The 27,841-nt window shown below is 36.3% G+C and overlaps 3 protein-coding genes and 1 long non-coding RNA gene across 12 annotated transcripts in view; 2 read left to right on the top strand and 2 right to left on the bottom strand.

Moving 5' to 3' along the window:
* Positions 1-8,617, bottom strand: part of hlk (hulk) — a 50,770-nt gene extending 42,153 nt beyond the window's left edge. For all 8 annotated transcript variants that reach the window (XM_033473900.2, XM_033473902.2, XM_033473898.2 and 5 more), the window contains exon 1: positions 8,209-8,617. In XM_033473900.2, the coding sequence (XP_033329791.2) occupies positions 8,209-8,602 (394 nt within the window). In that variant the 5' untranslated portion in view covers positions 8,603-8,617. The remainder of the gene's footprint in view (positions 1-8,208) is intronic.
* Positions 1,979-17,944, top strand: cn (Kynurenine 3-monooxygenase cn). 2 transcript variants are annotated; one of them, XM_033473904.2, is made up of 11 exons: positions 1,979-2,196; positions 11,880-11,949; positions 12,168-12,358; positions 12,510-12,558; positions 14,473-14,560; positions 14,628-14,799; positions 15,348-15,599; positions 15,708-15,797; positions 16,354-16,494; positions 17,540-17,701; positions 17,783-17,944. In XM_033473904.2, the coding sequence occupies exons 1-11, from the start codon at positions 2,185-2,187 to the stop codon at positions 17,879-17,881; spliced, it is 1,326 nt and encodes a 441-aa protein (XP_033329795.2). In that variant the 5' UTR covers positions 1,979-2,184; the 3' UTR covers positions 17,882-17,944. The 2 variants fall into 2 exon arrangements, with proteins under 2 accessions (XP_033329795.2, XP_033329794.2); XM_033473903.2 differs by lacking the exon at positions 1,979-2,196 and adding an exon at positions 11,661-11,763.
* On the top strand, positions 4,917-6,927 carry LOC143259769 (uncharacterized). The gene is made up of 2 exons (XR_013033770.1): positions 4,917-6,271; positions 6,344-6,927. It is a non-coding gene; the product is annotated as an uncharacterized LOC143259769 (long non-coding RNA).
* LOC117222275 (2-acylglycerol O-acyltransferase 2-A) lies at positions 17,737-27,685 on the bottom strand. Its single transcript, XM_033473906.2, has 6 exons — positions 27,463-27,685; positions 21,786-22,075; positions 19,740-20,014; positions 19,465-19,651; positions 18,685-18,884; positions 17,737-18,467 (listed from the first exon to the last, which is right to left on the bottom strand). Exons 2-6 carry the CDS (start codon positions 22,013-22,015, stop codon positions 18,310-18,312), a joined length of 1,050 nt encoding a protein of 349 aa, XP_033329797.2. The 5' UTR covers positions 22,016-22,075; positions 27,463-27,685; the 3' UTR covers positions 17,737-18,309.
* Positions 27,686-27,841: the final 156 nt, after the last annotated feature.

Consider the following 27,841-nt stretch of genomic DNA (forward strand, 5'->3'; position numbering starts at 1 on the left):
AGAAAAGTTAAAAATAATTTAATGCGAATACAATCTAAGTTACGTTAGATTTTAGCACGATAAAATTAGATTACCCTCTGTGCGCTGTTCGGGCAATTAAGCCATTTGAATTTTCAGAATTAAATTGGATTGGAATTGACGTTATATTAAATCTAGTTCTCTATCTCTCTTTCTCTCTCTCTCTTTCTCTCTCTCTTTCTCTCTCTCTCTTTCTCTCTCTCTCTCTCTCTCTCTCTCTTAACACTTGGGTGGTACGATGATTTTCACAAAAATCACCAGTATACTGGCCTCATGATAGACTCTAAATTAAATGTGGAAACAGTTGTGGTAATTTAATACTACATAAACGATCCATTGTATTTTATTCTTGGCTAGTGTATAACATAATAAGAACATGGAAAATTAAACTTTTACTATAAAGTAAGATAGAAATACAATGTTAGGACATAAAAAGTATACAAACTATTGATGTTACATTAGAATAATTCAGCAAGACTTACAATATTTACAAGCAAAGGTCAAGTTTTTGGTTAAATTACACGAAACCATTCACAAAGGTTCAAGAAGATTCCGGTAAATGAACCAAAAAAACCAAAGAATTATCGAAAGACATAACTAAATCGAAATGAGATAACTCTACATTTATCTTCTAAGCAGTGAATAAAAATGAATGCATATTAACACATTATTTTTGCTGCATTTATTTGAAACGGCAACGTATGAGGGTTAAAAATAATTTAAAGTGTATGTAATTTATTTTACATTTCATGGCGACAGAATTAGATTCAGAATCTTCCGACAAACGAACAAAAATCCTTCCATTAATATAAATACCGACTGCTTTGTAACGATCTTGATCATTAGACTGCAGATTTTTACACAAAATATACGTGTACTGCATGGACTTCAGTCCAATGATAATGTTTCTTTAATCATTTTCGACGTTTTTGCAGTCGCATCGCTGTAATTTTGCCGCGGATCTGAAAAAACCAAGATTCCAAGACTATCGAACGGGGCGACAGTGGAAAGCAAGAAATGCACGAGGAGCTATCAGAAGGGGCTAACAAGCGAGAAAAAGCTTGGTTCAGTCGTAAAGAAGGCGCGAGGACACGGCGGCTGGAAATAGGCTCGACTCGCGAGCTCATCGTCCGGGTCTTCTTGCGGCTGGCTGTCGGGTTTCGGGGCTTTCACCCCGTGGTTCCACCCCCGTTTCGACAACGGTAATCCGATTTCCGGCCTCGGTGGTGAGTCCGCGGATTGATCTTCACCTACGAGATCGGCGAGCGACGACGGCGACGGGCTCGTCATCGAGGAAGATATGTTTTCAGGCGAGACGGTAGCGAGAGGCTTGGCGGCAAGAGCGAAAATAACTCGAACGTGTGCTAAAAGCGGCGGCTACCGGAGCGCCGGCCTTGCTAACACCGCTTTCAAGAGGTATCGCTCTTTCCTGCCGATCGACCAGATCCCAGCTAGCTGAGAGTTTTCCCAAAAATCTCCGAATAATAATTGACCGATTCCACATCGGTCGGAGAGAAGGGAGGGGGATAATCGGGCAAGTCGACGTTGTTACTCACATCACTGCCCTCTTTCTCTCTCTCTCTCTCTCTCTCTCTCTCTCTCTTTCTATCTCTTTCTCTCGCACTCGGGCCGCTGTACTATTTTTACGGGGAGCCGCGAGAAAGAGCCACAAAAAGTGTTCGCCAGTCTCAACCGTGTATTTTGAGAGTGTTTGTTACGTCATTGCGCGGAGAAGCGGTTGAACATCGCCGAGAAGTGGCTGGATTGCGTGAACAACGCGAGACCTCATCTTTTCGCAAAGGGGAACGTGCTAGTTTGTTTCGTTTCTTAACGATTCAGCAACGGATTAACCACTAGAAGCAGCGGAGAAAGTAATTTACTATGCACGGTAGACATTGAAGTTGATTTTTTTTTCACGATCTCCTAAACTGCATCTGTTTTTGATTGCTTATCATCCTGAATAGAAAACTGTTCTAGTGAGAAGAAAACTTTTTCCTGGAATCGCTAGCTTCATGAAAGAAGCTTTGCTGCTGAAGGAACCATTGACAAACATTTAATTAGCATCGTTGACGATAGGTCGCATGCCATTCAGAGACGTTCTCATCCAAGTTTTCGATAGACTTCAATCAACCTGGACTACCGCATATTTCGAATAAAAGGCACCCGATGTATATTGAGGTAAGTAAAAAGGTCTCGCATGCCGTCGAATTCCTCGAAGCGGGCAAAATTCTGAGCGTACCAGAAACGAGATTCAATTATTCGAGAGAGAATGAGCGATTGTGCGGTTCGGTGGATGTTCTTGGCAAGGTTACTAGTGTTTCTCCGACGGTAGTATACTGTCTTGGTTATTTCGTCGTCGCCGCTCCAACGCGTCCACTATTACATCAGACGGTATTATGAAAACGTGATTCAGGGGAGAATCGCGAGAGGAACGCGCGAGGGACGCCAACACGTCGGGGGAACAGGTTGTCAAGACGCGTGATGCCTTCGAAGGCTTTAACCCTTATTCGCCGAGGTAGAATGCAGCTTTGCCTGCACTAGTTCGTTCGGCACGTTCCACTTCGTCTACCAGTGACTCTCAAGCTCTGGTCTGCGTACGGATTAGGATACGGTTATATCGAACGCGCATTCGGACGGCTATCTAAGCAAGAACGAAATTGATGATTACAGATGATGCGTATTCTGATGTTTAATTCGCATTTCCGATGACGCTCTATCTGTTAAACGAACACAGATTCGGCTGATCGTTGCTATCTTCTTGGGCGATTTTTTCATAAAACTTTTTCTAACAATGGATATATGAAAATGAGAAAACGAGAGAATACCAGACTTTATTAACCGATCTGTTAACGTTCTACACTCGAGTGGCGATTCTGAGGCACCCCTAAAAATTGTTATATCGTGTTCTAAAATCATCGTTATCAAATTTGATCATATTTTTAAAAAAAACTGTCACAATATTAAATTCCGTATGTAGAAAATGCACTAAGCGATATAAACTGGAGATACCGTAGGTCAGACAAACTATTTTGGATTTGGAGTTAAAATGGCTTCGTGTGTGCATCCTGAAAATACATCTGTTTTAACATATACTGAACACTTTTACAAATTAATTCGGATACGCTTGTGTATTTATTAAACGGAATTACGTGTGCATTTCTGCAGAAGAAAATGTTCTTTTCCGTTTTAGCTAAGATCTTATCATTCCTACAAACTATTTTAAAAAAGCATTAGGGGTTTATGTGTTTTCTATTATTCATTTCAAGTATCTGGAAGTTTCAGTTTGAATAGATCGAACCGATTGAACTCGGAGGAATCAGAATGATGGAAACTCGCGCAGCATAGTCGTTTTCAGTTATTTTGTAACGTTTGCGAATCCAGTTTAACCGTTCTCGAATGGGTCATTTTACAATTCATAAAGTTGATTTAACGGCAGCCATGGCTAGATCCATTCGTTATTTATGTATTTCTGAAGCTACTTTCAAGTTAATGTTGATCATTTTACTGAATTTAGTACAAACAGCCGATTCCTTCACCTGGCTACTTGGAAATGAAAATTTAAGAGAGCTAAATGCGTAAGTGGACAATGTCTCGGACCTGACTGAATTAGTAGGTCTTGTTGCATCCACAGTCATCGTGTTACATTGTTTCTACACTTTCTACTGCGTCTATCATCAGCTGAAATTGTTGCACAATTGCGAAATCTGTAAATCAACTTGCACAACGAATGCACGAACTGTTTTACCGATTGGTTCATCGTTTTCTGTTTATTTCTTTTGCACATGTACTAGCTTTAGTGTTTTGAAAGATGTTCAACGAGCTACATAGTATACATTTGGATTACGTTTTCCTCAACCATATGTTACCATATTGTCCTTTATTTGTCAACTTTACTTGTTTTCATTGTTTATCTCATAAATATGTCCATTTTATTTTGCAACCTGTACAAACGAATGATACGCTCGTTTTTACAGATGGTGTATGGATCAATATTTTACTATTTTATGTAAATTTTGCTCGATGTAGATAAATTAACGTATTATACAATAAATGTATGTTTAGATACATTTTACCTTGTATGTGCGTGTTTCGTAAATCATGGTATAACTGACGAAGGGTTATTTCATACGTAAGAATAAGTTGAATAACAACGAAATAAAGTTCTTTCATTTGACGATTCGTTTTTGAAACAGTCGAATTCCAAAATTTGTTTAATATCGTGTACTATCGAATAGGAATCGACCGACTTGTCTGCTGAAGACTTCCTGATTCTACTCCTTGTAAATATTAAACCTGACGAATTTTCCAACTGAATTTCATCAAAAACGAAATTGCATATGACAAAATTGTATTTTCCTGGCCGGTGGTGGATGTTTCAATTTGCAACCGATTCTACCAATTACCAAATGATGGTAAGCTTCCTTCGACATTTGTATCTTCACTCGCAGATCCCGTAAACCGATTCGGTACATTTCGAGCGGACAATGAAATCGCGCGTTCTCTCCCCCAAATGATTAACGCGTCGGGAACGTTGTTGCTTCCCGGGTTAATTTGATGAAATTAAATCAACGGCTGGCAACGCGTCTTGATATGCCACGATCGTGGCTCGGCTTGCGTTTGTGTGCGTCGCGATGAGTCAGTGGCCTCTCGGCATTAAAATTCTGTAAGTTGCCGATCACAGAGTAGATCTTTCGGTAACTAAAGCGAATTGTTATTAGATCACAACCAAGCTGTTAAAATCGCATAGCAACTTATATATTTGGAGAATCAAGAGAACTATTTTCAAAGTATAATAGAAGCATTCTTGAAATGTAATATTAAGATTGTCCTAAAAGTATTTTTCGTCACGTGCACACTTAATGTTATATATATATTGTTTCAAACAACGTGATTATAGACTGCGGGTTTTAAGCATTTTTTATAAAAATGACTACGTTAGAAAAAAAATTATGGATACAATAGGTGGATTTAAGAATATTTTATTATTTCTGAGAAGATTATTAAAAGAGGAAAGACATTTTCATCCGACTTACGTTTCATACGATCAACTCGGACAATTTTTATTTTGCATAAAAATCCGCACTTTATTGATTAATTTTCGCGAATGTTCTGAAGATAGGACCAACGTAATCACACAATGTACTCGATTAAATAATCATTTGGAATCCGCATTGGTCGTAAACGAAATATACCTTTTGGACAATGAAACATTTTGTAATTCGAGGGCACGAGAAGTTTTATTTTAGAATTATTGCGAGAAACGATTGATTTGCAAAAAGTTCGGGTCAGAGCCGCGGGTCTGTTTATGCCGGTGATGCCCCAGACAATGAATTTCTTGATAAAGAATGACGTAGAACATCGTAGAATTATACCGATCTCTTGCACCCATTAATATATTCCCGCAGACGGTCTCAATGTCTTACGTCTGCCTAGAGACGGCTTGTCCTACTGAGTGGACCGGCCACTTGGCAAAAGCAGTGAATTTAATACCTGTTAATTGTCATGTGAGCGCGATTCGCGCGCATGACGTGTATATTACCAATTATGTTGAGGGCATCAACATTCACCTCGAGGGAAAGAAAAATTCACGAAATTTCTGGGAAAATTCTGTTCGACCAGATATTATTATCAAACATTTAATCACCGTCTGCGTCAACGATTTCAGATAAACGTTCAACTAATGTCTTCGGTGTTCGAAGGAAATCAAATAAGCGGATGTTTTATAATGTACGAGAAATATATCTGAGGAATATAATCCGAATGGAAGACCGCCACAAAGATAAAGGTCACATGATCGAGACTAAACATTAACAAATCAATTTGTATGAAAGAAATGACAATTTGAAATGCTTCAACTTCGTGTTCACAATTCTCGGTGACATCTAAACAATCGCAGCAAAGCGCGTGCGTTCGTGAAGCAACCATCACGCACGGGATAATTTATGAAAGATCTTGAAATAGAAGACCGAGTGTAACCTGAAAACAATATTATTTCAGCGAGTTTCATACGTAATCTGAAACAACCAGCGCTGCAACCGATACGTTTATTTTCGCTCTAGAATCACAGTACAATGTCCAATTAAACACTGTGCACCGCCGTGATCGACTCGTCGCTACGATCGTATCGACTTGAACAGCTCGATCGTTCAATTTTTACGATTCCGATCGAGGGAAGCTCCGCGGAAAGATGCTCGAGCGACGCGAACGTGAAACAGAAGCGTCAATCTCTTGCCGGGGGATTTATTTATAACAGGTGAACCCGCGTCTTCGCCTTGGTACATTAAACCGTTCTCATATTGACGTCTCACTCGTCGCCGTTGCACAGAAAACGATCTCAATGACGAGTCCTGTTCTGCAATTCTGGCTTTCATCAACACCCACTACGGCACAGCCACGGGTTATATAATTCGGCGACGTCGAACAACCAGAAGAAGACGAAGAAGACGCCGAAGGAGAACGGGGGAGGGTTGAAGCAGCCCGTCACGGGCCAAGAAAATTCTACGGACGTCGAAGAAAGCGTAACGCGGCCTCGAATAAGTTAAAGAATATATATTCTGAAGCGAATGCGAAACAGTCGAAGTTTATGTGGTAGTATTTTTAAACGGCACACCACCACGCCAGCGCGAGCAATCTCGGAGCAACGGAACATAAGTACATCGATTCTACGGTAATTAGTGGGTAAACTTCGTTCGATAGAAAAATTAATCATTCAATACATCGAAAATAATGTAATAATATCGTTCAATTCGTTTACGCTATCTTCTGTTCTTTTTTATTCACTTTTGTCACAAATGCATAAAATCCGTGTTTTACCAATTAAAAATTAAACAATTCGTTTATCGTCGATGAATATTAAATAATATGAAAAACTAAAATGAAAATATAGAGAAATGTGTAAAAAATTCTAAATTCAATTGTTTAGTCACGATCCAGTATAAAATTGAGTGGTATTGTTTCGATAAAATGATTATCACTCTTTTTAAAGGGTAAAGGAGATCATGAAATAAATATTAGGGTCACAGACCCTTCCTGATTGAAAGCTGTCGACAAAAGGGGAAAATGGAATTGGGAAAAAATTCGATAGATGCACTCGAATTGTTAATAGTATTTCAAGTCGCCATAGTTCTTTTAGACAGTGGTAGATAGCCAGAGGGGTGAAGTATCCGTTAGAGTCGATGAACCAAGAGGAATGCAAGAGGGAGAGAACAGAGAGGGTGACAGAGGTTCCCGAAGTATTCGGCGGCCAAACGAGGACTCAAAGGACTTACTGCAGATGTGTTATATAAGAGCGAGGTTTTGCCACGTGTCGGACGTCGCGTGGGTCTTCATTCTCATTCTGTGAAGTCACTTTCGAAGTATTTTTGGGCTGCGTTTTGAAAACCAGGAAGTCCAATTTCATTCGCCTTGCGATCGTTCCGATTTATTCATCCGACTTTATATTTTTAAGAAGATTTTCTATATTCGACGAAATTTCTAAAAAAAACATGCGTAACCGAACCGAAAATTTTCAGTAACGTAATCTCAATACTCATTTTGCAGTATTTTCTTTGCGGTGGAAAACTATCGAAATTCTGGACGGTTCTTTACGAGAAAGGAACACGTGTAGGGCAGCACGTGGACCACGGTTATAGTGTGTGCGTAGGTGTCACCCTTCCGTAGTTACATGATGATCGCAGCTTCTAATTATTTCATTTAGTAAAAGAAAAACGTTATTCTCAGTACAGAAAAATTTCTTAAACAAAGTCTACCGCATACGAGTACGCCATACCATTCGATTGTAAACACCCCTGTAAGTATTCATCGGCGACCAATGGAACAATGTAACACTATTATGTAAAAGACACTCGGGGAAACCGTGAAACGTTTATGACACAGAGTACAAGAAACAATTAAAACTATCGTTGCCATGAATTTATAATGCGGCAAAACCTCAAGTGATAAATACATTAATATAAAAAAATGTGAAAACGATTGGGCGACAGGCGATCATACGAGACGCAGGGATTGTGGATGAGCTAGTAGGATGATTACATCTTGAGGAGTGTTTTCAAGAGATGTTCCCTGAGATCCTAAGCGACTACCACCATTCGAATCTTCCAATTTCCTATTAATACTAATTACTTCTAACAAAGCGATAGGCGAGTGAAAGTGTCCCAAGGACATCGAGAGAAGCTTCCGAGCGTCACTTACACCAGTACACGGCAACAAAATCCTTCTCGTTGAGGAGCCGCTCGAGCTGCTTGGCGTTGACTTCTTCGATGACAGGTTCCGTGTCCTTGTGGCCTTTACCCCGCGACTCGTCCTTACTCGTCCTTGCGTCCACGGTGCCCAGAAGGGAGCATAACACCGCGAGTACACCGAGAAGGACGATCGTCGTCGAATATCCCGTCGGCATCGTTGACCCGCAGGTAGTACTCCTCCTTCGTCTCCGCCAGCACCACCACCACCGGCCGAACCGTTCCGCCGAAACGTCGTTCGCCGTCGACATCGCCGCACTGACTGGCACACCGGCTATTTTTGATTTTTCGGACAGCGCCGCGACCACGACGGCCACGCCACGCGTCATCATCATCGCGATCATCATCGTTGGGTGGTTCCTGTGCAGACGAACGTCCTCTTCAACCCCGCGGCGGCTTCCCGCGCCATCGTTTGCCGAAGACGCGGAAGACGCGGAGGACCTTCGACTCGCAAAGTTTACGAGGCTGATCCAACAGTTATCAGCGCAACGGCTGTTAGAATTGATTTGAATCTGGTCATCCTGTTCATCGACAATAGCGTGGTCCTTATTTGTTGGCTTTTCAGTCGTATCCACTAAAAGTGCGACACTTGATGAGAAAGTGATGCGTGCAAAATTTGGAGGCAATGGACAACTGCAATCCGCGTTACATTTGCGTTACAGTTTAAAAATGTTAACGATTTCATTTCATTTCGAACATAATTGTATCTGGCTAGTTTAGAAATATCGTCGAACGTAACTTTACTAAAACAATTTACTAAAATGTACAACGCCTTGGATGAACATCGATGAGCTTTATGTGTTATTTCTGAAAGTAGAGGACGTTCGACAGATTTTTAGACATTTCCGTCAATCTGACGAAAAACAGTTTCGAACAACAGTTATTCCGTACCTCTATGGGAATACAGTGCAATGGTAAACATTTTTTTATTCAATGAAAAACTTCGGTCGCTTTGACTTCTCTTAAATAGCACTATGTATTTTTAACTTTGTGTCGTTATGTTATAACTGATGACAAACGAACTCACTCGGCACTGCATGCGTTTATGTTCCGATTCTGAGGTTCCTAGATTGCGTCGACTTTCATAGACAATTAACCGTAAATGTTCTCATAACTAAAAATTTAACGGAGATTAGTCGAGAGAGCAAGCCTGCCAATGACGTGATCCGTATGTACTGATTCAATGTTCTTGAAACAAGTACTTCTTGTTGGAAGTAGATTTCTCGTTGTATAATAAATTCTCTTTAATTGATGCTCAGATTGTACAAAAAAATGGATAATTTGGGAAGAGGAGATACAATTATTTGAGCTTAGCGGCTCGTTTCTGTAGTTGTTGACAATCGGTGACTATAAAAACGAGTCACGAGGCTTGAAAAATCGTATCTCCTCTTCCTAAATTGTCCATTTTTGTTACAAGCTGAGAGACAATTGGAGAGAATTTACCGTAATTTGTTTTTTCCACAAGGTTGATGTCGCTTTCGATATCGCTGCCTATAAGGGTGTCACAAAATTATTGCACAAGCGGTATTGCACAAGTCATTTGAAGTAACTTTTTCCTTAGCGAAAATACAATCCGCAGCTTCGTTTACGAGTTATTAATAACAAACACTGACCAATGAGAGGCGAGCTCGGCTGACGCGAAGCGGCCGAGCCAACGAGCGGTCGAAGCCCAGTTCTGTTTATTGGTTCGACCGCTTCGCGTCAACTAATCTCGTCTCTCATTGGTCACTGTTTCTCGTGAATAACTCGTAAACGAATCCGCGGATTGTATTTTCGCTAAGGAAAAAGTTACTTAACCCTAGAAAGATAACCATATGACAACGTACGTAAAAGATAACCATACGCTTCAGAGGCGCATGCTTTTCTAAGGCGTCAATTTTATACTAACAATGGATATTTATTTAAGTTAATCTAGTCATTTTAAAGGTTTGGCATTATTGTAAAAATAAAATGCATTTATATTATATTTTTTTATATTTTAAGTAATTTTAAACTTAAATCACTAGACCTCTATGAAAAATTAACAAAAATCAACAGTCTTCGGTTTATGGGAACAAATCCCGTAAAATATCACAAAAAATAGTGTTTTATCCTTACAAACTAGTAGACTATAATATAATCAGTGTAAAAAAAACTATAATATTATAACAAATTTCTTTAGAGACAGTCATGACAAACGTCTTTCTTGTGTTCACCACAAACTGTCTTTTTGCATTTGGCACAGGTCATCTTTGACATTCTTTTCTTTTTAGACGTGCAAAGACTGCAATAACGCCTTTTTTTGGCTGAGGGTTCTTCTTCATCATCTGTGGAAGCCTGTACAGCAGATTTTGGAAGAATATTTTCAATGTTGCTTCGCACATACCTTGACAAAGTGGGTGCTTCCAGTCTTTGCGTCATCCACGGTGCAGTCAGTTGTTTATTTCGCAGGCGCCTCTGCGACGTAGGTTATCTTTCTCGGGTTAAATGACCTCAGGAATCCTTCATTTCCCGCTTGTGTACAATAATTTTAGGATACCCTGTATAAATACACTATACGTAAAGTATTCTCTTTGCACTCACCATACGTTAAGACTATATCAAGTTTTTTGGAATTTGAAAATTGATTCATTGTTAGATCAATACTCTCATATAATTTGTATGGGACTACTAAGTTTAGGGCGACTTTAGTAATATACTATGTCGGAAACGGATCCAATCAAAGTTAAGTGTATTTATATTGTAGCTGCTTACATTCACTTCAAAAGTATCATGACCTATGAGTTATGTTTACGTTTCGTTAACGCGCAGGAAACTTATTTTTGTAAATACTGCGAATTTTGGATAATGTTCGGATAATAGAATATTTATGTAAATACAGCACTACATAAAACCAATACCGATTTTTACAATAAATAGTGTTGTTTAGGATTGCCTTAGATTAAGCTATTTATGTACGTGTGAGATGTGTTTTGATATCTTTTATTTAAGAGAGAATTTTAGTTTTCAATGTTTTACAATATTCACAATGAAAGTAATAGGATGAATAAAGTCAAATTATCTCAGAAACGATGATATTTAGGACAAATGTACGTTCCATTAAAAAATAGAAAAACGAATGACCAACAAGTGACTATTATTACTATATTATTATCGCATCGTTTAGAATATCGACGATATTTATTAGTATATTATTTAGTATACAATCCACTAAAATGGTACAAGAGTTAATTTATATTCCATCACTTTGTATAAAGATCCTCAGACGATGAATTTCTGAATTGTACTTGCAATTGTTTATAATTGCATACCGTGAAAATATTTGCACGACGGTCCTTAAAAAATCCGGTTCTATCTCCGAAACCAATGCATCTATTTGCCGAGTTAATGCCCTGTGACTCAACCCGCATATAAACTTGCCTGTAGATCATGTTAAGGCAGGTAGTTGGTCAGTGGCTTCGGTGCAGGACGGAATAACATGACAGTTGTCGATCGAAAGCCGCGAGTCGCCATTGTAGGGGGTGGTCTGGTGCGTGAAAACTGTTTTGAAAAATAATTACTTGTACACAGGAACAACTATAAATTCTTATCAGCTGTTTCTGTAACATTATTAATCAAATTAGATAGCAAGATTCGATATTTTAGGTTGGGGCTTTGGCTGCTTGTTTCTTTGCAAAGCGAGGACTCTCCGTGTGTGTCTATGAATACCGTGCAGGTGAATATTAATAAAATAAATTTCAATATCACTTCGTTATCTTTAAATTACGAATATTCATTAGTTTAAATAAATGTTCAAATTTTTATATCAATATTTTCTATATCGATATCTTTTAATTATCGACTAAGTTGCGGAAGAAATAAGTTATATAAATTGTTTGCAACAGCTGACGCTTGTAATTTGGACAGTGAAGAAGTGAATTAATTTCTTTGTAGACATCAGACTAGAGGATTACAGAGGTCAAAGCATTGACTTAGCTCTATCAGCCAGAGGTCGCGAAGCTTTGAGAGCTGTTGGTCTTGAAGAGATTATAGTGGATCATCATGGCATCGCCATGCAAGGAAGGATGCTTCACAACAAAGATGGCACCTTAAAGGAAATCCTTTATGATAGCGTGAAAAAAAACGTATGTCACATTTTACTATTTTTACTATTTTTCATTTTACTATATCTTGTATATTTAATAGTAATAATTTGTAAAGCTAACTTCAGCTAGAAAAGTGAAATCTTTTCATTTGATTCTAATTTAATGGTCAAGATATATTTCCGTTTTGCAGTGCATTTATTCCGTGAGCAGACGATATCTAAACGTGGTCCTATTAAATGGTAAGTAAGACCATTTCAAATGATAATTTGTTTGTAATGTACATATATGCATATTATCTGAGATTTGTAATATAGACTCTATTCCTACTTCACAATCGGTTTTAGATGAAACCCACTGAAAAGTTTTCATATGACTAGATTCTAATTGATAGTTTTCTTGATAATATAGTGTGCGAAACTAAATAGTCGCAGATAATATAGTTAAATTATTATTAACAATATATAAAAGAATCTGTTTCATAGGCTGAATGCGTACATTCTAGCAAATATTTATAATTTTCTCTTGAAGTCAATTTCAGCAGAACTGTGTGCATATTTTATTAATAATAATCATTATATTTAAATCTCGTTTATTTCTCGATATATTATTGTTTAAAATTTCTCGTGTTAATGGTTTACGGAATGTTTACATATTCATTTTATAGTTAATTTGTTTTGCTAAAGAAAGGAATCTCAAACCTTTCTGTGAGCTTGAAGTGTCAATTACGTTCATGGCATTGAAGAGTATAAACACGGTTATCATAAATAGTTCATTGTCTGAAATGTTGTCACAATGACGCGAAATAATTATTTGTTTTTTTCATATCTCTTTCATGGGAAATATAATAAATCATAAAAATTCATATCAAGTATATGAAAGTTCCCTAGAGTTGATGACACGACACCTTAAAACCAATGACGTGACATGATCGTTAACCCTTGCAACTTTATCTGAAAATAATTGCATAAAATATTTTTTCGCGGTTGTCACCTATTTTCTTTTCACACTTTCATGACATAATCGTACAGATATACCACATATTATTATATATTATATACATACAGATTATTCATTAGAATTGTTTCATTTTATAATCCTCTAGTTATTGCAGTGCAGCTTAAAATAATATTAATAGTATATTAATACTATAATATTAATTATATACAATATTAATACTATAATATTAATTATATACAATATTAATACTATAATATTAATTATATATAATATTAATATATAATATTAATAGTATATTAACAACAACAGTTATTTTTCTAAATAACAAGTAAAAATATTTTTAAGGATTATTTGCAATACCGTGTTAACATTAATTAATTTGAAATAATTATTTTCAATTTAAGTCGCAAGAAAATCTGAAAATATCATTTTACTGCAACAAAAGTACTTCAATCATTATTACCAGCACTTCTTTTAAATGTATCCAGCTCTGACTCGTTGAGTTGTACTACTTGCAGCATCGACATCCCCTAAAAAATTCTCCCGCGATCGGTATCGATTACCGTCGAGATTTTGCAACAGGTTATTTTGATCCGTTTGTTGTATCTTGCATTAAAAGTACATGAACGAACACGAGATGCTTTTCACATGAAAAAAAACATGGTCGCGTATCCGATGACGCGGTGGCGCATGAAGCCACAAGAATTCGAGCGTGTCACGTTTCTTGTCACTGCCGCTCCGTACATCTTACGATCTTTGTGCATTCGATGCGTGCGCCTCGGCACGCATTATACTTGCTGCGACACCCGATTTGTTTTCCACGCCGTACTCAGGGGAGTTCGAAAGCTTTCCTAGAGATGTCTATTGAAAAATGGAAAATTTCTATAATATAGTTCGAATTCTACGTGACAGAAATCAATGTAACATTAACCCCTCGCCTTGTGATTTATTTTACAACTACAAGTATATTAAAAGGTAAAGAAAAGTGTGCCACAAAGTATGCTATATAAAAAAATACGATAAAATACAATTTATTAATTCAGATTTTAAAGTGCAAGCTAAAGTATCATCTTAGGATCTTCCGCTTCGATTTCCGCTGGCGTATGGGGATTAATAAACGCTTCCTTATTATTAAATGATAGCGTCGTGATAATTGTGTTCTTGGTCTTCCCTTAATTATGTAATTTCTGAAACAGCCGCCGAAAAGTATTCCGAAGTGTGTCTCCTTTTTAACAAGAAACTGATAGACGCCGATCTCGACAATGGAATAATAAAGATCTACGAGTAAGAACACTTTCGTTAAAATTAATAGCACATCTTGCAATGGTATTACGGTTACTGTACATTTTAGCACAAAAAACGAAATAATAGAAGAAGTAGAAGCGGACCTAATAATAGGGGCAGATGGCGCGTACTCGACAGTCAGAAAAATGATGATGAAGAGACCACTGTTCAATTGTAATCAGACGTACATAGAGCACGGTTACGTTGAGCTGTTCGTCCCTGCTGACAAAGATAACAAGGTGCGCATAATTGTGCCATATAATACGTAAATAGTACTTTGGTTACTTACATTTATTTTTAAATACTATATTTCTTCGATGACCTCACGTTTTCCAGTATAATGGTAATTAATTCGTACATTATCGTAGCTAAATGTTTTGTATATATTATGTAAAAACATGAGTTAGTAGAATATTACATTAACAATCGTGTAAGTATTAGTTTAACACTGAAACAATTCTTGAATTCCTTTTCTTCTATTGCTTGTTTCGTTAAAACTTAAAAGCTTGTTTATTGTTTGATCTATCTGTTTTAAAATGCGTTAAAATAATTTTGTTAATATTTCAAAAAGTTAAGTTTGAGCCGAAAGAATAGTATTTGAAGATACGTTATTATTATCGCACAATCTTGACATTGATATTTAATTTATCATTCTAAAAAAGCAAATACAGTTAACACGTACTATCTTTTCGTATAATATTCTTAAAAATGTTTTGATCACAATAACTTCAAATTAGGAAGAATTAGTTATAGTTTGGAGTATATAATAGGAAATATTATCCTAAAGTTCGCGATGAGCGGCAGTCATCTACATATCTGGCCGCGTGGGGAGTTCATGATGATTGCCTTGCCCAATGAAGACTGTACCTTTACCGGAAACATATTCGCACCTTTCTCAACCCTAAACAAATTGAAGACGCCGCAAGATCTGCTAGATTTTTATGAAAAACAATTTCCCGATCTTCTGCGTTTAATTGGCAAGCAGAAGTTGGTAAAAGATTACTTCGAGAGAGAACCCAAAACATTGATTTCTATCAAGGTAGGTATCGCAAGATTTTATAAGCGACTTTAGAAAATAAATATTCCAGGATTTTACATTAAAAGATTTTCTATAAAATATCATTGAAGTAATTGAATATGATTATAGTGTAAACCTTATCACGTTGGGAAGACTGCTCTGCTTGTGGGCGACGCTGCACATGCTATGGTGCCTTTCTATGCTCAAGGAATGAACGCCGTGAGTTGTTTCCAATGCTGTATATAAATTGAAACATCTAGTGGTATTTGCTCGAATATAGAACAGAATAAATATTGTCCGAAACTTTTATTCGATTAAAAATATCTCTCCATTCGTTTTTAATATTTTTCAATTAAAACGGTATGTGAAATATTTTATTTTCATATGGAAAAATCTCTCAATTGGTAAAGCTAATAAAAGGTTCGCATATTTTTCTCTGAAAATTTCGTTGCAATGCAATATGCACGGTGAGTAAATAAGAACTGTCTACAATAACACGGTTCTCATCGATTGGATTAAAAACGTTTCGAATAAATTCTGTAGCATTTCGAACGACGTAACAGATGGATGCAATTTCATATTTGTATACCTTACTTTTTGCCGAACTTTTTGAAGGTGTTGATCTATTCGATACGTCACCCAAAATGCTACATAATTAATTACAAATGTTTTTAATACAATCAATAAGAAACGAGTTATTTTAGACGGTTGTTCTTATCGACCCACACTGTGGAATATACAAAATTACTGTAATAATGATGTGTTCAATTAACAGGGATTCGAGGATATTTTATTATTAGATGAATTAATGGATCGTTATGCTTCGGACTTTAGCAAGGTTCTACCGATGTTTACTGAATTAAGAAGTGACGACGCTCACGCGATATGCGAATTAGCTATGTACAATTATTTTGAGGTAAGTTTTTGCTGTGATCATTGTCGATCTAATCTTACAGTGTATGTATATGAGTCTTCATCCCGTGATATTGACTGTTCTATACAATTTATTGCGAACAAAAGTACAGTGCTCTATGGATAGTTTAAATGCATGATTCTTTATCTGAAACAAAAACTAAATATTCATGTCGTTTCAAAAATTTTTTAAGGAATATCGTAAACAATTCGTGAGTCCGTTAATTGTCTTATATTTTATGTAGATTTTTTAGAATTTGAGTGAAATAAAATGTTAATTGTGTTACAGTTTGTGTAAGGTTGATATAAATAATGAATGGAAAAACCAAATAAAATATCTATGCGATGTAGATAATGCAATAGATATTTGAGGTTTGCAGATACTATTGTAATTGGACCTAATTATCACATCGATACATGCATGACCTCCCTGTATGATTTCTAACGAGTAGTATTAGCTTCCAATGCTTGAGTTTCACTATCTACTCAATCCAGGTGGGACTACCTTGAAGAGAATGAGTAGAGCTTTCGAATTATTTTCACAGAGATAATATTAGTTATAAAAGAATCTAATTTTTGTGTGAAGTCAAAATGTAACTTGCAACTTTATATCTCAATTTTTTTGGGTCTGTATCGTACAATATGACGGAGTAATTCGATTGTTTCGACACTTTATCTCCCAGAATATGTAGCATTTCGAAATTTCATGAAAATCGAATGTGTAATAATAGAAATATTATCTCTCGGCTAGCCAGAAAGTAGAAAAACATAGCTCCGAGATAATCATAAATGAAGTCTACTCACAATCATCTGTTATAATTCTATCTTATAATATTGTAAATTTATTACTAAGGATAATTATTTTTAAATGATAAAATTCGTCTGCCTATACATTGCCATAATTTCGCTAAATGTCAGAATTTATACAAACCATTTTGTCATGACGTTGAATACATTTTCGAGTAAACTAAATCAACAAATTCGATTTTCAAACCGTCATGGTGATATTTCCCTTTAAACGATACTGTTACATGCCAGCAAATTTGCAGATGAGGGAGTTGGTGAACAGAAAGTCGTTTCTTTTCCGAAAATACCTGGACACGTTTCTCCACCGTCGAATGCCGAACACGTGGATACCGTTGTACAGTACGGTACACTTTACGCGAATGAAGTTTCGTGATTGCATCACGAACAAGGAATGGCAGGACAAGGTACACGAAGAACGCGACAGAAACAAACAACCAAGTAGAAATAACAAACATATGTATAATAAAACCAGTATTCTTTTGCAGATTTTACGTGTGATCGTTATGTTCACGTTCATCTTGATTCTCGCAATATTACTGGTTCCGATCATCGAGGTATACTTCGCTACACGCGTTCTGATTTAATCATGTTTTTAAACGAAAACTGTATACAACGTTCGTCCTATTAAAAAACATTTTTCGATCTAACCGACTCGATTTCCTCTGTCTTTTCTTTGTTTAAATGCATAACGTCTCCAAGCTCCAACAAGATTTATGACTGCGTTCGAGCAAGTCTTGTTTCAGGCCCTCACATCGAACAAAACTCTTTAACAATTCAATTAAAATGTAATTACTATTCAACATCTTAACGCTATTAATTTCAATATTTTCTATTAAAATACCTTAGGAAAATTCACTAAGAAAAAAATGAGTTCCAGGAAAGTACGGTTGTTATCACTCGCACCACTTTTTTATGCAACCACCAGATACGTGACAAGAAGGTCTTTCAAGTTTTTAACGATCTCGTGGATCTCGGACGTCCGCTGTCGTTCATTCGGATAAAACGATACGTATTACAACAGCTCGAGGGTCACTGATTCCGGGTTCTCCACGTATTTGTGCTTGTTGCTCTCGAAAAGTTCAACCAGACGTTTGATGAATATTTCGTGATACTCGTCGATCTGCTCCGTTGTTGGTTCAGGAATTTTTGGTAGCTCTATGGGACTGCCAACTGGAAAAAGAAAGTAGGAGAAAATTTGGTATTTCTAGCGTTTCTCATTTCAATAATCTGCATTGTTCTATTCAAATTTTGTCGTCGCATGATTGTGTTAACAATATACACGTTAATTGCATCTGAAAGTGCTACTACAGAGTTGTTGTGCGATACTTGGAATTTAAAAGAGCAAAGCACATGTTTGACTTATCGGACGTTAAATGAGCTTATTTACCAACGACGGTGATGGGCTTTCGTTGAGCAATGATCCCAAACGAGTACTGAAAGAATCCTCGACCCCTCAAGATGATCGGTGCGATCCCGATCTTCTTACGAATGAAATGTTGCACCTTCTTCAAGGTCGAGCCTTCGGTGCCGTACACCTGATCATATATGTCCGTCTCGCCAAAAGAGAACACAGGTACCAGAGGAATTCTGCGAACAGGAAATCGATGAGTCACTTAAAAATCCCAGATTGTTCATCTATTAGACTGCGAACCTTGCATCGAAATGCAAGAAAACATGTGTACAATATTAATGAACCTTAATGACATTTTTGTTCTATTTTCACTTTGAGGAATCTTTTAGCTGACAAATCGAATTTGTTCCTCGTTCTGCTTTTTACTGAATGATGTATACCGAATTAAGAATTGCCTAAAGAGAGAGAGAGAGAGAGAGAGAGAGAGAGAGAGAGATTTGTAGTTCAATCACCGCGTTGACATGAAAATTCGGAAATCACGAATTTTTCATCTTCTTCAATTCTTTATAAACAATAGAAATAGTCTATACAGATTATTAATTCAATTCAAGACATTTTCTGACGTTCGTTGTTTTTCATATGTGTTGATCTTGAAAACTACGATTTACAAGACGATCGTTCGTAGAATTTTATATAAAAGCTATACTGTATAGCATTATGTTATCTAAAAATTGACTGATCGGTTTATAATAATACAAGCATTGTTAACGAAACGAGGAAAGTGTGCCAATAGTTATAAAAATTGATGATTCTAACCCATTCTTTAGCGCGATCTTCACGAAACCCTTTCTTCTTTTCACCAAGATACGATAGGTGCCAGGCTGACATTCCAGTGATTCCGATGCCCCTCCGACAATCAGGATTGTGGCTCTTCCCGTGTACGGTTTTTCAGGCTTTGTCGATGCCAGGTAGTTCAGGCTTTTCGCGGTACTGCTTACGCCACCTGAGTTTTCAGACGGTTTGAATAAACATTTTTATCATTTAGAAGGTCGTTCGAAAAGAATAATTTTTGCTAACTAATTAGTACTTACCAGTCGCGGAAACGTATTCGCGGAAAAGGGGAATCTGGAAATGCTGATCGAGGACAACCACCCGGACGTCCAATCCTGGAAATAGTTGTTTGCATCCGAGGATATCGGATCCAAAAGCGCCAAAGATTCCGGTCGACAGGATCCCATGGGGAAAGCTACAGAATAAATAATTCTTCTCTGGATCCAAATCAGTTGTTTTCACCAACTTCACTGGGAAATAGTTGCAAATGTATTGCATCCACGCGCAATTCCTGATCCAGGTCGTCCAGCGAGCGCTAAGACAAAGAAATCGTAACATTTATTTTTTTCATGAATGTTTTACTTCAATATAGGGTGGGCCATCTGTTGGTTTCTTTTCAAAGTTGCTACGAAAAGAACCGATTTAATATTTTCCGAAGTTTAATGTTTCATTAAAGAGACCCTTTATTCTTTCGTTTACTCTTTAATTTGTTCTTTTCAATAAAGCAGAAAACTTTGAGAAATACTGAACGGCAATACTAAAAAGAAATCGAAAAATGGCCCACCTCGTATAATAGATTAAACCACGTTGAATAAAATATAATTTATTTTTAACGAGAACAAATTATTCAATAATATCGTACTCGTCATTTCATTTGATGATTTCTTTTTACCATCTTCTGCCCAATTCTTGCAAAAATTATAAAACGTACGTAATTATTACATGTAGGATTACACAGCTGACTTATGAAAGCCAGCTGTTTTCACTAATGACAGCGATCAAGTGGAAACCTAGCAGGCGCCCGTACCAAGTTGTGGGTCAACCCGATATTTAGTTCATTGGAAAATTCTGTTGGCATTGAGAAACTGTATTAAAATGTCAAGGTCGACGGCAGTGGTGTATCGATTGAAAGATTTTTAATCCTTTGACAAGGAGGTTCCGTATATTTAGACTTGATATTTACTTGATTTGAGATCCACGGACAAATTTTTAGGCAGGAGGAATGTTTTCTAAATATACGGCTAATGGGCTAATTGTAGGAATAACAAAAAAAGACTACTTTTGCCAGTATTTAAGAATTCGACGTGTGATCAAATTGTTTTAGGAAATTACGTTTAATATGTTAAAAAAATTTCTATCAACAATGGATTAAAATGCGTCATTACATCAGGTGCTTGACATGGCTATAGATAGGGGTTTATAAGTGTACTTATATTTGAAAGGCGATTCTATAGAATAACTTGCAGAATGCCGTTTATTCTCGCACAAATGTTTCCTTACAGTCTACAGTTTCTAACTCGAACAGTTTTTCCCCGTCCTGCTCTGAATAATATCTTTGCGTATTTGTATTTGTATGATGTATGTATGTTATATATATATATGAATAAATGTCACCTCGATATCAGTTCATTGTTTTCTTGAGAGTAGTAATGCCGCGATGCATGTATCGGTCACGTTATTGTATATACAAATGAAATGTTTGACTTCATAATGGTAATGCTATTTATAACATCGAGAACTACTATTATACTTGCAAGTGTATATATTATAACTTTTAAGTTATGACTTTTAAGTTGAACTCATTTTAGTACCAAGCAACGCGCGCGTGAAATTCGTTAAGCGTTCTTATATGAATGGATCAATGAACATAATATTGTAATAGCTGGATGTAACATTAATTTTTCAAATGCTGTTGAACCTTTTTTGGAATATTGTTGGTGGATCTTTACTTTATCGACGACTGTTTTTGCAAAAATTATTATTTTTCACGAGCCTTTAACAGAACTTATTTTAAGGTGTGTATTGTAAAGTGGATCTAACGATGTTTTGTGAAATGTTCAATAACATTGAAAACAATTACTCTACAAATGCTGGTTTTTCATTCGAAATCCTTATGGAAAAATTGTTTTACCTACTTTTAAATCTGTTCTTGTAAAATCAAAATTAATCTTTAATAAGAACTTTAATCTAGACTAAAAAGTTTAGATGGAACGTATTTTCTTCTGGGTCAAAATGGACTTAAGCTTTACCATCAGAGGGTTAATACTTCAGCAGATTAGGCCAGATGATATTTGAATGGTACTCACGCTCGGCCGCCCTTATTGCACGTGTCCCAGTCATAGTACATCCAAATGAAGTAAAATAAGATGAAATAGCGTACAGTTTCGGTGTAGAAGAGCAGGTAAGCGGTGAGAACGTAGCCAATAAGATCCCCGAAACCTAATACAATGATCAGCAACGCCGCAGAAAGGGTTTCCAATCTTCGTTTCAGCGGTACGTTTAAGGGTGCGAACCTCACACCGAGTATCTCCATCATTGTATCCGATTCTATCTTCTCTTCGGTCAAGATATCATCGGAGCATCATTACTCGAGCACCTGTTGACAATTTACGACGTCCGTTACACACATTACATATGCATAAGTTACACGAAGGTCTTAAGAGGATCAACTGCGATAATTATACATTCAAACCGGTTTTGTTGTTAACCAGAGAAAGAAAAACAGTACGAAGAAATAGTTGGTTGAGCAGGAAATATGTTCCATTTGAATACAAATTTTAAATTATTAAACGACAGAAAAGTATGAATTTTTAAAATAACGGACTGTGGAATATACCAACTTATATTTGTTTGAGCAGAAAGTTTGTTACATTCGAATAAAATGTAGAACCATTAGTTTGTGGCATTATTTAAAATTTAAAAGTTTTAGACAAAACTCTTTTCCAGACGAAACTTGAGGATTTAAAGAGTACTTTTATTTTGTATCAAGTTACGCGATTTAATCATGACTCTTCACTCCTTCATGGATATTAATAAATATATGTGAACACTTCAAAGTTATTATTAACAACCGGTATGATGTTTCACGCCGGTAGGATACAGTGGATTGTGAAAAGTAAACATTGAAGTGGTAATCATGTACTTAAAATATCTTGTCTTTTTTACATCTCTTAAAAACGATGTAAAAATTCTATCGTTAACATACTGGCGTTGCTGAGCAGATTATTTTGTGTTTTAATTTGTATACATTTTTCGGAATATTGAATTATTCACTATCTGACATTATTAGTATTTGAAAGTGCATCTAAGACGGTATTTTCTCCCGGACAACTAAGCCCACTGAGTATACTTCATTACTGAACTGCGGATTTTATGCACTTTCGAGGAGAAGCTGAGTAGGTGAGATTTAAAGTAGTAGAAAGAGCAATAAACAAACTTAACAATATTGACATAATGTTTCCAATTTATTGAAATTATTAAACAAAGAAGTTTCATTCTCCAAAATTTGTGCAGAAGAATTTTATTTCGCATAATGATTCGCGGTATAGTTATTGCGATTCAAATTAATAAAACAAACTAATTTCATTAAATATGGTTTTTCATTTACTTTTTAATTTGCAGTAATACAAATATTTGTAGAATTTAAAATGAGGAAAAATTTGAAGCGAGGACCTGAACGTGCACTTAATTCCTGCGGATGTGTAGTAGTGAATAAATTTCCGAGGCTCAAAATCTAACATTAACTTGACGACAACTGAAAATATCGCTAGATCGCAATATCCCGAAAATAGCAAATTCCAGTCATCCGCGTCAGAAAGCCGATTGCGTCAAAACTTTTAAAAAAGTGTCTCATTGCGTCAGGATACAAATTGCTATAACTTGAATAGTAGCGGAAATACACCGAGAATATACTTCTAATAATAATCTATATCCATCAAATTATTAAAGAAATATTACAGGCCAGAGTGTATTTTATAAAAAAAATTGTGTGGTACATTAGATGTCTAAATTAAAATATAGAACTGTCTATTAAAATTAAGCCAGATTTTAGTAATTTGATAAAAAAAGTGTCAATGCAATTTTGACAACTGTAAGAGAAAACATTAAAAATGAGCCATTTCAATTTCGTTGGTAGTTGTAACGTTAATTTTCATACTAATCCACATTAAACACATTGACATTTAATAACTGCGACGTAGAAGAACGTTAAAGTCGAACGTTCTAAGAAATTAAGTTTAACAGTAAACATACCAAAGAAATAACGTTTGTCATAAATACTTCTTGAGTAAAGAATGACTTTGAAGAATAACTGCTTTGCAGAATTGCTTCAAGACAAATTTTTGTTCCTTCTTTGCAGATGTGACGTCAGTGTCGTAAAAATGGACTGGTTCATTTGTTTGGAATAATCGCTGTTTTTACGCCATATTGTTTAAATTGTCCATACCGTCACATTGCGATAGACCCGACATAGACGCGTGTTTGTTCGGACTACTATAATTGTTACTACTGTATGAATTATGCCAGGATAAAATCGAAAGAAAGTAATAGTAAATTAAGATTAAATGAAATAAAAGAACAAAACTTGCCAGAGATACAAAGCTTTCATTTAGAGGAAACGGCTGAACATGTGGTGACATCAATGTCTAAGTGTCATTCACTATAATGCTGTGTCCACTGGATAATTTTACAATATCTAGTGAGAGAAATTCCGCTGTTAACATCTGCTTATTGGAAATTATTCATCATATACGTAAATTACATACGTCACCTATTGCTAGAACATCGGTATTTTTCGCAGGAAATATTTTAACTTACATGGAAGTTTTCATTTGAATTGCTGATTAGCATAATGTTTGATTCTTCAATAAACTTTGCACCGAATTGAAACGACAGCAGATACATTTATTCTCATATTTCATTCCCATTTAGCTATGAAAATTTTTGGCTGTTAAAATATTAAAATAAAATGCTACTGTTTATTATTTAAAGTATACATTCTATCAAGAAAATCATATCACATTTCCACGGAGACTAAATAATTTATTCCTATTTTTCTTATTTTCACATTTGCAACGGAATTGTTAACAGCAATTCTTCAAACTAACGAATTGTCGAACATCGGTAAGTAGTGACAACAGATCTTCCAACGATCGTAGAAAAACGAAAACAAGTGAATGAGAAACAAGCAGTGTTATTGTTTACTAGGATGCGTATTGTTTACTCATGAAATTTATTGTTAAGTTAATTTAGAGTTAAGTTAATTTGTAATAACTTTATAATTGATTTCACTTGTCTCTTTAACATTCTGTCATGTATCGATTATATTTTACGATATAAATCGAAATGAGGCTTACGCCATTATAATTCTAACTCACTCGATCACATTGATAGCATCAGAGGCATTCGGTAAAAATTTGAGCAGACGTTCACGGAATATCGACGTCGGTGGGGGAACAAAATAGTATAGACGAAAGTACCTCGTGCCTCGAGGTAGAACGTTCCGCGTTAGAAGGTCATTGACCTCTTGTTCTCTTTAACTTGCCATTCAATGAAATTTCACGCGTGAATCCGACAAAGAGATCGCCTCGTACGACATTTCCCGCCAAAGCAGTTAATGTTGGCACAGCGGATATGGAGCGGCAATTTCAAATTGCCTAATATTCATTTGACGATGAGCACTGCCTGATCAAAACGTTAATTTGTCGCGTCGATGTGCACTTAGAACAATGCAACCGCATTATTTTTAGCAGGCAAGCCTGCGAAAAGAAATAGCCTAACGCGCGCCGTTTAAAATAAGTCACCATCGTTCGTTAATAGCGTTCCCCTCTAGCATAATTATTTCCTTCGTACCCTTGTTTCTTCCAGGTCCGGTGTTAAATGCGCAACCAACCGGGTCAAACTATCACCTTCGATTATTTTCATTTCCTTCATGCATTCGAAGACAAAGAAATCATTGAAAGCGTTATGTAACGGTGGAAGCTTGTGTTGCTTCAAGGTTTTGTCGTTATTAGAATCTTTATGCAACATAGAAATGTCCAGCGTTAGTTGTTAGACATAGGAGTCGAATAAAAATGTCTTTCTTTTTTAAATAGCTCTAAAAAATTGGAGATAATAAATAACAATGTTGTCAAATTTCTCTGACGTCTCCACCGAATAACTTACAATTAGGCGAATATCCTTCCATCTTCAATGCGAAGTATTGTATAATTGTTTTGTAGGTTGATGCCAAGATTTTTTGTTTTGTGTTTTACAAATAATTTTTTTTAATAAACCTTAGTGTTTGCTATGAAGCTTATTTATCGTTTAATCTAACTGCCTAAGTATAATTTGTCCCGATGTTTCAGTAACGGTATATCGGATCCAGTTGGTAAATATTATAGTATTTCTGTACGATTATGTTGCAACTTGATGCATTCGTTTGAAATCTGGCATTATCAATAAACGACATTTTGTCAAACTAAAATGTAATATGATAATGGTTAGGGGCGAGGCTCTGTGTGCTTAAACGAAAGTTTATTAAACAGAAAATCTATGTAACAATTATTAATTTATTTAAGTATCATTTCATTCAACTAGATCGATAATACATTGATAAGATATCGAACGACAGTTAAATTTATTGATACCGGAAATGAAGTTTTTTTTATCACAATGATGGCGTTTACTGTTATGGCTAACACATCGTTTGATCCGCTGCATTCTGCATCACATATTGATTTAAAATGACACGAACCTAATCACATTGAAATTCAAATTGCACAAAAAAATTATGAAGTCTCACAAATATTATCGCAATTCCTCAATTTTCGTTTGTGCAAACTGATTCATAACTGAATCATTCTACGATAAAATGTGCAGAATCCAATGATTGAAATGCAAACGCTGATTTGCATACACTGTACTTCGAAAGATAGGACACGGTATGTTCCCTTGATACGTAGACGGAGCACAATCCCGGAGGAGAACAAAAGGAAAGTCGCGCAGTTCTCACATGGGCTACTTCTTGTTGCGACACTTCGTCATTCTCATCAAAACATCAAATCATCCATTAATCCTCATACATTGCACGAAAATATTGTCACAAACGACCATCCCGTGGTTCTCATTTTATATTTGAATTAAATCACTGGGTGTTTCATTCAGAATCTTACATTTTTAACAAGTATTATTCTCATGGAAAAGTAAACTTTTTTAGACGTTAAATTTACAATGCTACAATTCGACATAACTTTATTAACGTTTCGACAAAAACTTCCACGAACACTCCAAAAATCCCCTAAAATAATTTATCGAATGAAATAGCTATTGAAAAGTTTAGATAAATGATACGGAATAGTCTTCCAGCATTTATCAAATCAGAAGTACAAAAGCGCAAAACTATCGTTTTCAAATCTGGAAAAATAGTTCGGTCCCACACACATGTCAAAGTGTTTAGATTAAGGGATAAACAAGCTTCGCGACGAGCGATACGAACAGCAAGGTTTATGAGAAGAATTCTGAACAAGAGAGAGAGAGAGCGACAGAATTTACCTATTATTTTATTGTATAAAAATTATATATAATAAGTATTTTAATATTTTTAAAAATATATTTTAATAATTCAAAATTATGCATTATTATATATTACTACACAAAATTTTGCAGTATCCAAAACAGTGGAAAGTACGTATGATGGACAACATCGACGTACAAATAACAAATAAACAACGGCTCCTCGCGCAAAAATGATGAAGGGCTTGTCAAGTACAAAGCTGCATCATAATCTCACTTTACTTTGAAAAATTCTATTACAGGTACACGGCGAACACGCACAAGGTTCCGCCGACAAGCAGCAACAGGAAATCCCACGTGCGTACCGAAGTGTGCGATCACCTCGGCGAAACCTTCGACCTCAAAACCGCCTAATACGAAGCAACATTTGTCTCAGAAATCCTGGGCATTGTTCAGGTGACATCCTCGTGGTTCCACGACGCTTAGGCTTACCTTTCGAACGTAAATGGCTGGCCATTTGCTGCGCATCCGAAAGCCGCTCCGAATTCGACGATTCAGGTGGAACAATCTCGACGTTTTCTCGATAGTAACAGTTCACTGTCTTCACTGGCCAGGACTAACTTGGATCGCCCGTGATCATTCCGACAAGCCGGACGCGTGTGGAGTCTACGGATCTCGAAATGATCCTCTCGGCGACACGCTGCTTACTGGCTCCGCACCGCGTGGATGAAACAGGAAAGAGCGCGCGCGTGAACGTACAATAGCCGCAGAAAGTTTCTTCGATGGGTCGAACGATAGCCTGTTGGTCGCTGATAATAAATGGTCGTGGTTCGCGAGGCCCGAAATCAGGCGAGTAGAGCATGATTTTGGT

Source organism: Megalopta genalis, chromosome 6 (assembly GCF_051020955.1).
Source record: "Megalopta genalis isolate 19385.01 chromosome 6, iyMegGena1_principal, whole genome shotgun sequence".
Classification (NCBI taxonomy): Eukaryota; Metazoa; Arthropoda; class Insecta; order Hymenoptera; family Halictidae; genus Megalopta; species Megalopta genalis.

Coding starts and splice junctions, on each gene's coding strand:
- cn (XM_033473903.2), top strand. CDS start 11,713: ATGACAGTTGTCGATCGAAAGCCGCGAGTCGCCATTGTAGGGGGTGGT. Junction 11,950..12,167: donor TGTCTATGAATACCGTGCAG/GTGAATATTAAT, acceptor ATTTCTTTGTAG/ACATCAGACTAGAGGATTAC. Junction 16,495..17,539: donor CTATGTACAATTATTTTGAG/GTAAGTTTTTGC, acceptor GCAAATTTGCAG/ATGAGGGAGTTGGTGAACAG.
- LOC117222275 (XM_033473906.2), bottom strand. CDS start 22,015: ATGATGGAGATACTCGGTGTGAGGTTCGCACCCTTAAACGTACCGCTG. Junction 19,652..19,739: donor CGAATACGTTTCCGCGACTG/GTAAGTACTAAT, acceptor CTGAAAACTCAG/GTGGCGTAAGCAGTACCGCG. Junction 18,468..18,684: donor AAAGCCCATCACCGTCGTTG/GTAAATAAGCTC, acceptor TTCTTTTTCCAG/TTGGCAGTCCCATAGAGCTA.